Source organism: Rousettus aegyptiacus, unplaced genomic scaffold, assembly GCF_014176215.1.
Source record: "Rousettus aegyptiacus isolate mRouAeg1 unplaced genomic scaffold, mRouAeg1.p scaffold_m13_p_5, whole genome shotgun sequence".
NCBI classification, from domain to species: domain Eukaryota; kingdom Metazoa; phylum Chordata; class Mammalia; order Chiroptera; family Pteropodidae; genus Rousettus; species Rousettus aegyptiacus.
The window spans coordinates 116385468-116398452 of record NW_023416308.1 but is presented as its reverse complement, the minus strand read 5'-3'; the positions used below and the strand labels follow the sequence as shown (position 1 = coordinate 116398452).

The 12985-nt window shown below is 53.9% G+C and overlaps 1 protein-coding gene across 3 annotated transcripts; it reads right to left on the bottom strand.

The window, feature by feature from the left end:
* Positions 1-117: 117 nt before the first annotated feature.
* CDC42EP2 (CDC42 effector protein 2) lies at positions 118-7067 on the bottom strand. Of its 3 annotated transcripts, none has more exons than XM_016119342.2 (2): positions 6968-7067; positions 118-3341 (listed from the first exon to the last, which is right to left on the bottom strand). In XM_016119342.2, the coding sequence occupies exon 2, from the start codon at positions 2986-2988 to the stop codon at positions 2344-2346; it is 645 nt and encodes a 214-aa protein (XP_015974828.1). In that variant the 5' UTR covers positions 2989-3341; positions 6968-7067; the 3' UTR covers positions 118-2343. The 3 variants fall into 3 exon arrangements, with proteins under 3 accessions (XP_015974828.1, XP_036077228.1, XP_036077229.1); XM_036221335.1 differs by lacking the exon at positions 6968-7067 and adding an exon at positions 6251-6926; XM_036221336.1 differs by lacking the exon at positions 6968-7067 and adding an exon at positions 5826-6217.
* Positions 7068-12985: the final 5918 nt, after the last annotated feature.

The following is a 12985-nucleotide window of genomic DNA, read 5'->3' as shown; positions in this document are numbered from 1 at the left end:
ACAGATATTGAACACCCATGTTTACAGCAGCGTTATTCACAATAGCCTAAAGGTAGAAGCAACCCAGGTGTCTCGGCAGATGCATGGGTAAACAAACTGTGGCATATATGCAGACAATGGCATATTACTCAGTCTTTATTTATTTTTCATTTCTAGCCTCGATGTGGCTTCTTCTTCCTTATATCCTTAGTGATAGCACTTCTGTTCAGCTAGTCTTTAGATTGTTTTCCAGATTGATTGTTCTGTAATTTAGTTGTAATTTTAATGTGGTCATTGGAAGAGACAAACGCGGCGTTTATGCGCTCCACTATCTTGCCCAGACTCTTCTCCAGCCTTTAAAAAGAGGGAAATTGCAATACAGGCAACGGCATGGATGAACCTTAAAGACATTATGCTAAGTGAAATAAGTCAGTCACAAAAAGACAAATACTGTGTGATTCCACTCTTATCAGGTCTTTGGAGAAGTCCAATTCAGAGACAGTAGAGAGGTGGTTGCAGGGGCTGAGGGGAAGGGAGAACGAGGAGTTATTTATTAATGAGGATGTCGTTTTATTTTGAGAGGATGAAAAAAGTTCTAGAGATGGTGATGGTTGCAGAATAGTGTGAATGTACTCAATGCCACTGAACCATACACTTAAAAATGGTTCCAATGGTAAATTTCATGTTATATATATTTTACCACAATAAATTTATCACCAAAACAACAACAACAACAACAACAACAACAACAACAACAACAACAAAACCTGTGTGGCCAAGCAGAATGTCTCCTGATCCAATTCTGCCTCTGCCTCTGCCTCTAGTATGAAATCTCTCCTTGGAGGTAGGAAAGGCTGGGGGTGAGGTGGGGTCTGGGATTTGTAGGGTCAAAAGGGTAGAAATGAACCCACTGAGAGGGAAGAGGAGGACCACCGAGGCCAGCACTGGCCTCCAGACACCAAGCCCCACCTTACACTTTCCCCTCCTCTTCGTCCCCACTGTCCCCGCCCCGTCCAGGCCTCATGATGCAAAGGCTTCCTCCCCTTCGGTCTTCAGTCCATCTTCCGCTTGGCCCGGGTGGCGACCTGACCACGTGTCTCTCTGGCTCCAAATCCTTCAGCAGCTCGTATCCTCAGCTTCAGCCCGCGAGCACAACTGTTCTGACTCCAACCTGCTTTCCACTTCGGTCCTGTCCTCCTGAGCTTCCAGTTCCTTTACGTCACACACTGTAACCAAACGTTATCCCTGGTCGTCTCCACAACCCTACGAGGCAGGTGTCACTGACTCCATTTCAGAAACGAGGCAAGAGCCTCACACAGGGCAGGTCAGACTCAGAGGTCAATGCCGTTTTCACCACACGGCGGCTTCTCTCATTCACTCTGGCGCCTCGGTGCCTTTGCTTATGCCTGTGCATATGTCTGTTTGACCTCAGTTTGGCTCAGAATCACATCCGATCACCCTAAAGTACCCTGACACCACCCATACTGCTGCCCGATCGCGTCATTTTCTTCATAGTGTTTAGCACTGTTGGAAATCGTCGTACTTGCTTACAGATTTACTGTCCTCCTCCCCCTAGAATTTAAGCTCCAGGGGAGCAGGTATCGCGTCCTGTGTCCCCAGCACCTGGAGCATGCCAAGTTGCACTGCAGACGTGCAATAAACAACACTGATGAGATGAGTCTGCTGATCAGCACTGTCAGATCCCTCCCAGCCCTGGGCCCTCGGAATCAGGTGCACTCTCCCAAAAGGCAGGGGCTGGAGTCTCCCCCAGGGCCGATCCAGCTCACAGAGACAGGCCCATCTTCAGGGACAAGGGGACAAGGGTATGGGGATCACAACTATGAGCAGCAACAAGTTTTATTGCAACCAGAACTCCTGGTCATGTGGGAGGGGATGGGGTAGAGAGAGGGACATTCGATCACCAATGCCATACACAGTCTAGGACGTGACACCAAATGTCTGGCTGGCTGTGCCCTGCCTCTTCCCCCAACCCTAATCAGGGCATCAGAGGGGGCTGAGGCAGCAGGGAGGGGAGAGGGGAGTCCATTTTAGCAGAGCCTTCGTCTAAGGGTGCTGAGGGCAGGAAGGGCAGTTGGCGGTGAGGGTCCAGGTGGCTCAAGGCGCTCAGGGGCTTTTGGGCTGAGTGCTGCACGTGTCCTCAAAGGTTTCAGGGGAAAGCAATGAGGCGCACTGTGCCCTTGAGGAGACGGTGGGAGGGAGGAAAACAGAGGCCCAAAGTGAGACGTTGCTGGCCAGTGACCACGCAGTGACCTTGGGATCCTGACTTCTGGGCCAGGACCATGTCCGCCCTTTGCCTCTGGCATTCACCCCAGCCTGGGCACTCAGCCTGGCCCACCTCGGGTCCTATGTGGGGATCTGCATGTGGCCCAGGTCCTGGTCCATGATCTGGAGGACGTCGTCCAGGATGGAAGGCCCCAGGTCCACGTGCAGGGAGAGCAGGGAGCTGGCGTGGGACAGGAAGGGCTCCTCAGCTTCAGACTCAGGGGTCAGCCCATTGTGGGCTGCGCCAGTCTCTGGAATTCTCCAGATATCCACACTCCCTGCCTCCTGTGGCGAAGGCTGTGGGGAGGCCTGAGGGGTCTCTAGGTGCAGGCGAGGGGGCTTCGGTGGGGCCTGGGCTGTGGGCAGGGTGAGGGCCTGGGGCCCACCGATGACCGGGAGGGAGACAGCATTCTTGAGCAGAGGGGACAGCCCCTCAGGGAGCTCCCGCCCACACAGCGTGGCAGTGCGGGGAAACTGGAAGGGGAGGTCAAACGTGCCGTCCTCTTCGGGTCCCTCAACTGTTGTCCCCGGCAGGAGGTGGAACTTGCCCTGCAGGAAGGAGATGTCACCAAACATGTCATTGCCACCACCGCTGCCAATGTGAATGGTATGGCGGAAGTCTCCCAGCGGTGGACTGATCATGTCCGAGGACAGCAGGTCCCGAAGCTTCTCCTTCTTGCCCTTGCGGCTGCCGCGCTTCAGGTAGATGGGCGCCTTGGTGGACATTGTGACCCCACCACCCAGGCCTGGCTGCCGGGGCTGGCGACAATCCCCTCGCCGAGACTGCGGCCTCCTGCTGCCTCCTGTCACCGCTCAACCAGGGACACCCAGAAGGTGGCTTTCGGACACCAAAAACTTGCCAAAGGGCTAAGAGTAGGGTGTGTGGTGTGACCGAAGTTGGCCCAAGAAATCAGAAAAAGAAAGACGAATAATCAACAAAGTCAGAGGATTGAGATAACAAAAGTCACTGTCTCTCTCTCCAGAGGGCTGGAAACTCCTGGAGGAGGAAGGTGGGGGTCTCGTAGGTGGCCACGCTCCCTGGTCTTGTCTTCGTGTTTTCTAGGTCCAGGGCTGAAGAGCTGAAACATCAAGGGTACACGTCAGGGACAGAAGGACAGAAGTCAGAAGCATCCGTCTCACTTCTGGGCCCCCTGCCTCAGGCCTAGGAGCCCACGGAGGGCCGCCCTGCTGTGGGGGCCCTGAAAGAAGCATGGGCTCCGTCACAGACTCACTGCATCTTAGGGCCTAGGTCACCAGCGCCAAGCCCCTCCCTTTACATGTGGGGAAACTGAGGCCCAGGAACCTGAGTGACAGGCCTGAAATCCCATACAAAGTCCTGGCTCTGGTCTCTTGCCCTGGGACCTCCGCTCTGCTCACAACCGACCGTCGCCCTGGCACTCACCCCTTATTATACATCAGCAGTGCCCCGAGACATGACAAGTGCCAAATTGCCTGGGGTCTCACAGACGGGTCTCAGTTCCCCAACTGACTGAGGATAGAGATCTTTCAGCCTCCATCTCACCCACCCAGGCTCGGCGCAAGGCTGACACAGAGTAGGTGTTCAGCAGATAGTGCCAAACGACTGACATTCCTGCTTGGGCCACTCACATCCCGCCTGGTAGTGAGGTCATCTCAGAGTTTCCCTTTTCTCCTCCTTATGCGGAGAGGCTGAGCCTAATAGAGTTTCCGTCCCCTTCCCTGACTTAGCACCTAAGGAGAAGATGGAGTGGGGGGAACAAATATTTTTTTGGAGGGAGGGGGCTCTGCTCTGTGTCTGGCATTTTGCTGAGTTCTTTGCAAACACATCTATCTCATTTAATTATCACAACCACCCTCCTATCATCCCCTTTTTAAAACGAGCTAAAGACATTTTGGACGCATTCCCATAAGGCTTCGCAAAAGAAGGGAAGCAAAATGCAAAAATGTAGTATGTAAGATCCCATTTATCGAAAGTACTGACCAGTTTGCTTCCCCTCCCCATCTATGCGTGTACATGAACCTACCTATATAAATCTGCATAAGATTATATCCAGGATAAGAACCGAGAAGAACATGGAAGGCCAGCGCTAGGTTGTCATGTGGGCCACCTAGACTGGGATGGGGTGTGGGGTCAGTGATGTGGGAGAAAAGGTGTTCTCAATAAAAATTAGTATTTGGTCCTGTTACTATGAAATGATTTGTAAGTCTGAAAGGACAGTCGCCAACATGGTGAGGGTGGTTCTCCCGTGGTGATAGTATTTCTGGTCTTTGCCTTTCTTATTCATACTTTTATAAACTCAGGGTCTTAAAAATAAGCATGTATATTATTTACGTGCACATATTATTTATGAAATAAAAAATAAAGCTATTTTTAATTTGGAAAAATAAACGCCTCTAGAGGGGCATCATACTGGTTAACAGAAAAAGGAAGCTTTGCAAGCCTCCAGTTCCCACGGGGCGGGGCGGGGGGGGGGACTGGCCCGACATGTGGATACAGATGTAGAATCGGAGCACAAAAGGCAAAGAAAGAAACGTGTCCAAGGTCACCCAGCGGGTACCCATGTGAGCTCACCCTCTCCCACTGCCCTGTCTCCTAGGCCGTCGGACTGGCAGGAGGGAGCAGGAAGGAGGAAGGAGGGAGCAGGAGTGTCAGAATCCCAATTCTCACTCCCCCAGCCCAGGCCCTCATTCAGGAAACCCCACCCCAGGACCGGACGCCCTGGGTCAGTCCCGGGTCAGTCACACCGAGCCACAGAGACCATACATCGTGCCCCTCCCAGAGCACCTGCAGCTTAACAGGAAACAAAGGAATGACTCTCTGGTGGCAGAATTCCAGCTAAGCTTGAAGGAGCTGGGGGAAGGGCGGACGAGGAAGTGGGCGCCTAGAGGCCTTATAATCCCATCATTCATTCATCTAACGCATTTACCTGTGCCCACCATGCGGGGGGGGGGGGGGGACATGCTGACACACATCCTATCTGTCCCCTTGCAGGCGAGAAGTCCTGGGGTGGCTTTTCCTTCCTTTTCACTCACGGAGAATGGGGCCGACTGGTAGGATGTGCTCAAAGCCCGGACCACGTCCCCCCTCCCAACACACAGCGCCAAGACGGGCTGAGTGTTTCCACAACAAATTGGGCGTCCCTGACAGCTGTCTCACTCAGAGCCAGATGTACCGCCCAATTCCAGATGTGGGGAGAACAGGCTAGCGGCGAAGGGCTGGGCCAGAGTCAACCACCCAGGGGAGAGCTGGGAATTGCAATCATCAAGCCCCAAGAATTCGAATTTGGCAACTACAAGACCCCAGGCTCCAGCTGCCCTTGCTCAGCTTCCCAGACACAGCATGGTGGGCGTCATCACTGCCTTTTACGGAGGCTGAAGCTGAAACTCAGAGATGTTAAGTAACTTTGTTGAAGTCACCCAGCTAGTTACAGGAAAGAGTGGACACTGACTGGTACCCAGCATTTTCTGGACCGTCAGAGAAAATGACTTTTGGGAGGCAGAGGCCCTCTTGTCACAACACTAGGCCACTTTCTACCAGGGGTGTTCAAAAAGCAGCCCCCTGACCTTGAAACCAGGAGACTGACCTTGAATCCATCTCCACCTGGGACTCACTCTGATCTTGGGAAAGATACCGTCCCTCACCTTCCCCATCCATGTAATGGGCTGACAATAAAGCCATTACCAGAGGGCTGCTAGAGGCCTCTACCTAGTGCAGATGAGAACACCAATGTCACTGTCAGCCCTGTTTTTCATTCAGCAAATAACTGTAGAGCTTTCCTCAGGCTTTTTGGTGATCTGGGGACAGTGCTCTCAACAAGACCAAAAACCAACGGACCCTGGCCCCAGGCACCCACCTTCTCCCGCCCACCGCCACAGCTTGTGCAGACTCCCGCTCGCCCGCGGCGGAGTCTCCAGGGGTTCCTGTGCTGAGCGGCGCTCGGATCCGCGGCCGCTAGATGGCGCGCGCGCCCGCACTATCGCCCAGTCCCAGAGGAGTCCGGGCGCTCACCGGAGTCTCCAGCCAGCCTCCGGCTCCAGGCAGGCACCCCCAAAGAGTCGCACGTTCGCGTACCAGACGCGGACGGTCTGCGGGATCTTCTTCTCTCGGGGGGTTCTGGTCTCACAATCAGAAAATCAAGGGGTAAAGGGGAGATCGGAGGCCCTGCTGGAATCTCCAAGCTCTGGGAGGAGCCTCCCCAGTGCTTCCCTGCCTGGGCGATGGCCGTGTGTCTGTTTGGCGCAGAGCCAGAGCTGAGGCGTGCGGGTCCCCGCCCATGACTCCCGCGGGTCCTGCTCTTCAGCCCCAGCTAGGGTTCCGGGTCCGACCCCTCCCCGCCCTCTGCCTAAGCGCAGCCCAGCCTAGCCAGGATCCGTTTCAGGACGTTTGCGGCCATGGCTAAAGATAGGACACCTCACCACCGGCTAAAAATACGACCCCCAGCCCGGGAGAGGACGCAGGGCGGCGGGAGGGCGCTCTCAGATCCCGTGGGTGGGGTGGGGCTCGGGCGCAGGGTGCAGGGCGGGACCCGGAGTTCGGGCTCGGGATGCACGGCGCCCCGCAGGCGAAGGTGGAGCGGGCGTGGCTGCCAAGACCCAGGCGCAGGCGGGAAACACCGAAGAGCCCGAGGCTCCCGGGAAAGGACCTGCGCGGAGGTGAGACGGGGGCCGGGGCACAGGCTGGGACGGGGAGCCGCAGACAAGCCGCAGAGTCCCAGCGCGAACTCACCTTAAAAATACGCAGGCAGCCGACCCGCGGGTGGCAAAAGCTCGGGAGCTAGAACCGCCCGGCGATGGGAGCGGAATCTGGCTGTGAACTTACTGTGCAGACCTTGGACCTTGAAGCCCCGCCTCCGGCCCATGGAGCCAATGCCCGGGCCGCTCCAGTTATGGCCCCGCCCACATTCCCGCCCTTCTCGGGGGCCCGCCTGGGCTCCGCCTTCCACAGCTCAGCGCCGGGGTCCCGCAGCCCTACCCGCTCCTGTGTCCGCTCCAGGCTTGTAGGGTTGCCGGCCAGAGGGCGTCGGGTTCCTAGGCTGGACTCTGTGGACTCCGGCTGTGCCTGTCGGAGCCCAGACTCTCGGTTCTAGTAGGACCGAAGGAGCAGCAGCCTTAGAGTGAATTCTTCTTCACTATTCAGAGAGAGTCCTTGGACCCCGAGGGCTGGGTCTAGTAGGCGCCTACGCAAGCGCATTCAGTGACAACTAAAAGAATGAATGAGGCCTTGAAAGCGCCTACGTTAAAATACTGCAAACTTTCGAGAGCTTCCAGGAGTTTATCACCCTGGAGAAAAGGGGACATTGAGGATGTGCAGGTAGAGTGGCCTGGGCACACTGGTATTTGCCGTAATGCTAGGTGGCTACCTGGACAGTTTTGTTCCAACAGTTGGTTCGTTAGTTTGTTCGTTCATACATTCTTTCATTCATTCATTCTTTCATTCATACAGTATTAGAAAAATTTATTGAAGGGCAGGCCCTAAATAGGGCACTGGAGATGGCCTGAAAGGAACTGTGCCCTTGCCCCATTTAGCTATTCAACAGACACTTGAGGAGCGTCTACGAGGTGCCAGGCATTGTTCTTGTTGCTGGGGATTCGGCCCCCTCTGGATCAGGACCTCCCGTCCAAAGTAAGGGTGAGGGGACCTTACTTTCTGGAGGGCGATAGCTGTGACAGTACAGTGTCACCAGGATGGTAAAAGTATCCATACTGTAAATATGGGAGAGACTCTTAGGGAGGAAAGATCAGGAAAACGTCCTGAAGAAGAAGGATGCTGGACGTGGGGTGGGGTCAGCCAAGTCCGGAGGGAAAGAGGGATGGGGAGAAGGGAAATGGGGTAGGCAGAACAATGGCCTCTCCTAAAGATGTTCGCCTGGTCTCCGGGACCTGTGAATATGTTTCGTTAACATGGAAAAGAATAATTAAGGTTGCTGATGAAATTACACTTGCTAATCAACTGACTTTAAAATAGAGAGATTACCCCGAATTATCTAGGTGGGTCCCATGTAATATCAAGAGTTCTTAAAAGGGGAAGAGGGAGACAGAAAAGGAGAGGCAGAGAAAGAGCTGTGTGGTGGGTGGCCCCTAGAAGCTGGAAGAGACAAGGACATATTCTCCCCTGGGGCCTCCAGAGGAGCAAGGCCTTGCTGACACCTTGATCTTAGCCCAGTGGGACCCACATTGGACTTCTTACCTACAGAACTGCACCTTAATAAATTTGTGTTGTTTTAAGCCTCCAAATTCATGGTAATTTCTTACAGCAGCAATAGAAAACCAATCAGGGAATTTCGGGTTTTCAACTTGAAACTTCCCAGCCCCTCCCTCAACTCCTCAGGAAGCATCAGTCAGGTGGCCTGGCCTGGTGGCTCAGAGGAAAACGAGCCTAGACAGTCGAGGGAGGGGGGTCCATGGTGGCCCTGGGCCAAGTTCTGATGTGAGTGGTGAAAGTTATACTTCCCCCACCCCATGCCACCCAGGCTCTGCCAAGCACCCACCCACCAAGGCCTGCCTTTGCCCCTTACCAAGCGCTTCCTGTTCCCTAGAGCCCAGCGAGGTGGGCAGAGCTGGCATCACTATCTGCCTTTACAGAGATGGAAACTGAAGCTCAGGGCGCTAACAGTGATGCGCTCGGCCTGAAAATGTCAAAATGTGTAGGCTCTGGGCCCTCCCCCCATCATCAGGATGCTACCCGGCCAGTGTCACCTCTGCTTTCCCCTCCATCCCACAACAGAGTCCTGGGAGAGGAAGAACATCCCTGCCAAGCCTTGAGTGCTGCTTCTGAGCCATGGGCCCAAGTTCTGAGACGACTCTGCTGCTGACTTGTCCACAGGTAAAAGACAGTCTCTTTCTGAACCTCCTTGCCTATAAAATTGGAGTTAAGTGAGTCCCAGACCAGATAAGGGAATTACATGTGTTTTGTTGATGGGAACACAGAGGCTCGGCGGGCAACAATTTCATGGACGCGATGTAATAGGAGCTTTGGGGGACGGTGGGCTGGCCTCACCACCTGGCCTTGAATGACTCTAATGATGAAGACCCTTGAACCTGCAGGAATGAGGCTGAGGTGCAGCGCCTGCCCCCTCCCATCTTCTGAGAGCCTTCCACTGGGAGGCGGGGGTCTGCAAGCATCAGGTGCTCCATTCAGAGCTGGCGACAAGCCAGAAAGTTGCAGGGATGGAAGCTTGGAGCAACAAAGGTGCTCACCCAAGGCCACAGAATCCTGGGAACCAACTCCAGAGCTCCTTAGAGAGGTTTTGGGAGGGCTATTGGGGAGTACCAGGTGATGAGTAGAGAGCAGCCAATTTGGCCCCACCAGCCCTGTCCAACCCTTGTTCCCTCTGCTCAGCCACCTAGAGATCGGTCCAGCCTGGCTTCCAAGCCAGGGCTCCCGACCAGGGCCCAAAGCCAGAGGAACCGCCCTTTGCGCTCCAGGGGCTGTTTTAAGCCCATTCGGATGTGACAAGTTTCTACCAAATGGTGCCTCCTCACGCTACTTTGTATACTCTTGCCATTAGCCCCCATGAAAGCCCACATCCAAAGTGTGACCTGTGCCTGAGGGAGGGTTCTGTGCTTTACAAACACTCAGGTAGGGGGTTCACTCTCCCCATTCACAAGTGATGTTATGTCACTTGGCTGGGGCTGAAGAAGCCCTGGGGAGCCTGCTGCCAGCTCCTCCTGGATCTGCTGAATGGGCAGGACTTTGTGTACACACACCCAGCCGCTGCGGGAACCCTGCAATTAATGAGCATTTATAAAACAGGATTTAATTTACTAAAATTGGCTTTTTTACGCAATTCTTCAGTCTGTGTTTAAGGGCCTGAGTGTGGGTGGGGAGGCTGGGCTCCTGAGCCATGAGACGGCTGGGTTGTCCTGCATTTCTGACCCAACAGATACTCAGGCCATCGCCCCACCCACTGCCTCCCACTGCAGCCTGCACCCCATGTCCAGGGTCTGATGCCTCAGCCAGGACCTGGGCTGTTCTTGCTGGAAGGGTTTTCGGACTCCCTGGTGGCTGGGGGGACAGGACCCTCAGGAAAATTGGGAGAGATTAGAGGTAAGGAAGGCTGAGAAGGAGAAAAACCATAAATGAGGTATTCGACTTCCTTCTTCTCAGCCTGGAGCCTCTTCTTGGCTCTGGGATGGGTCGAGTCTGTTCCTCCCCATCTTCACGGCTGCTTCCCCCCATGGGGCCCTGTAATCACCATGCGGGGACTGATTCAGCCCTTCCTTCCCCTCCCAACCCCTTCTTCCTGGAAATTATCCACACTGGCAGGCCCAGCCCTCATGGGCCCAGGGGGAGAGAGTCGGAAGCCCCCTCCTCCTGAGGACTCCTCTAAGGTCAGCTTGGGAGGGTGGAGGGAACTTCAGGAAGGACCAGGCTGGAGCCAGCTCTCCACGGTCCCACCTACCCAGGAACTTGGGTCCCTGGGAGGCAGGTGAGACTTTGGGAACCAGGAATCCCGGGGCCGGTCTGGGAGCAGAGGGTCACAAGGGAAGGGCGGTGATAATTTTGAGGAAATTTAAGAGAGCAGTGAGAGGAGACAAGGTCCCTTGAGGAGCCTCAGCTCCACCCCCTCCACCCCCCAGGAAGCCTCCTCCATCCCAGCCTGAGGGCTCTGTGGCCTGAGCCAACCCCAGGATTTTTCCTTGATTGTTTCTTGTTTCCTTTCTCCCCTGGGCTTTGGCCAAGTCTAGCCCTGCCCTCCTTGCTTGCGCTTCACCCCCCTTCAGAGAACTCTGACCTGCCAGAGGCGGGGATTTGAGACCAGTGTCCCCTTGGAACTACCCCAGCTTCTACCTTAGAGCCCTCCTTGGGAGCTGGGTGGCAAGGCTTTGCTGGGGGACTTTCCTTCGGGTCTGGATTTTATCTCCTGGCCCAAGGTTGTGGGGGTTTCCAAAGTGGCGACGGCCCTGTCCTAGCAGAGACCGGCCCATGCACATCCTCCCGGAAGCCCCTGGGAGTGCCCGAGCTGCCTTGTTGTCCTTTGGCCCGGGGAACAGAGTCATCGGAGGCCAGTCTTCAATACTTCCCACCCCTTCATGATTCGTTTTGAAAACTCATATTTGCATCAAGCTTGTGTCCAGGGTTGTGCTGGACAGGAGAAGACACAAATGGCCAAGGCTGGGGCCCCAGCTCTCAGAGAACAAAGAGCTCCAAGTAAAACAAATAACTAGGTCTAAAACAGTACTTTTTGTGCCATAATGGAAGTCCTTAAGGACAGAGGCCGGCCCTGGCTCACCTCTATCTAGCTCAGGCCAGCTTGGATGAGGCTCAGTCAGTGACTATGAATTGAACGAAAAGCCAAAAAGAACAGCAGTGAAAAGAATTTGTCCTGTTAGAGATGGGGAAACGGGAGAGTTAGGAAGGCTTCAAGGAGGAGGTGCTATTTCGGCAGAGAATTAATGGATGAGTAGGAGTTTGCCAGGTAGACAAAGGGAAGGATATTCTGGGGAGAGCAGGCAGAGGCAGAGGCAAAGGCCAGGAGGAGTAAAGGTAGATACATGACATGATCGGGTAACGAGATGTCCAGCAGACAATGGCATAGCGAGCAGGAAAAGCACTGTTTTCTTCGCCCATCATCCATCTGTCTGATTCCGGTGGCTGCCCGTCAATCTTCCAGAGTCTCCATTGTGAGTGAGCCCACCTCCACTCTCTAAAAACGGGTCCGAGGGCCAGGCCAAGCCAATTTGAGTCATAGGAATAGTTCAGGAATGGGGATGTGACACCTACGAGCTTCAGCTTGGGGACTTACTTGGACTTCTAGAATTGCAAATGGCAAGATGCAAACTAAGGACTGCTTAGTGACCAGCTCTGCCACCCTGAGGGAAGGTCATTTCTGAGAATACAGCCGGCACAGAGAAAAGCAGAGCGGAGAGAACGAACCTCAATGACATTACTTACACTCTTGGATCCAGCCGTGCCTGAAGCAGACATCCATTACACAGACTAACGAATCACGATTTCTGTCTAATGCAGTTGGAATTGGGTTTCTGTCACTTGCCACAGAGAATCTTGACCATTAAAGAATGATTAATGGCAGGCGATTTCTCACGATGGCTCCTGAATGCCACGGGAAGGGAGTTAAAGATCCTGAGAGAGGTGCGGCATGATCAGAATTATATTTTTTTCATTTAAATACTTTTTTTGACGTGATAATGCTTTCATGCAATTCAACATTTAGAAGGCACAAGAGGCAGAAAGACTTTCTCTTACCCTTGTTCCCCAGGCACCAATTTTCCTTCTTATGGACAACCAGTGTTACATCAGTTTCTTATAAACACTTCTAGAGATAATCTTTATGTGTGCAAGCAAAGCCCCTCCCATCTTTTTTCCACGAACGGCAATGAATGGCGATATTTAGATAAGTAGAACCCCAAAGTACAGCAGGCCCTGTAGGGATGGAGGAAGGGCAGGCCCCATAGTCAGGGGAAGTGGGGTGGCTTTCTGGGGCCGCAGGAAGTCACATTTTATTGAGCCTCTGCTATTCATATGTATTGTGTCTTGCTTTTTTCAGTTGACATTGTACTTATAGCCACTCCATATCAGTACACAGAGTGTGTCCTGGGTTTCTCTTTTTGATGGCAGCATAGTATTCCAGTGCAGCATAATGCACGTCAGTCAGTCTCGGCTGATGACCGTTTGCGTTGTTCCCTATGACAAGCTACACTGCAGGGAGCCAGTCATCTTGTGCATGAGAGCACAGCTTTGAAATAAGTTCCTAGGGACTTGGGGGATCAAAGGGCACGTGCA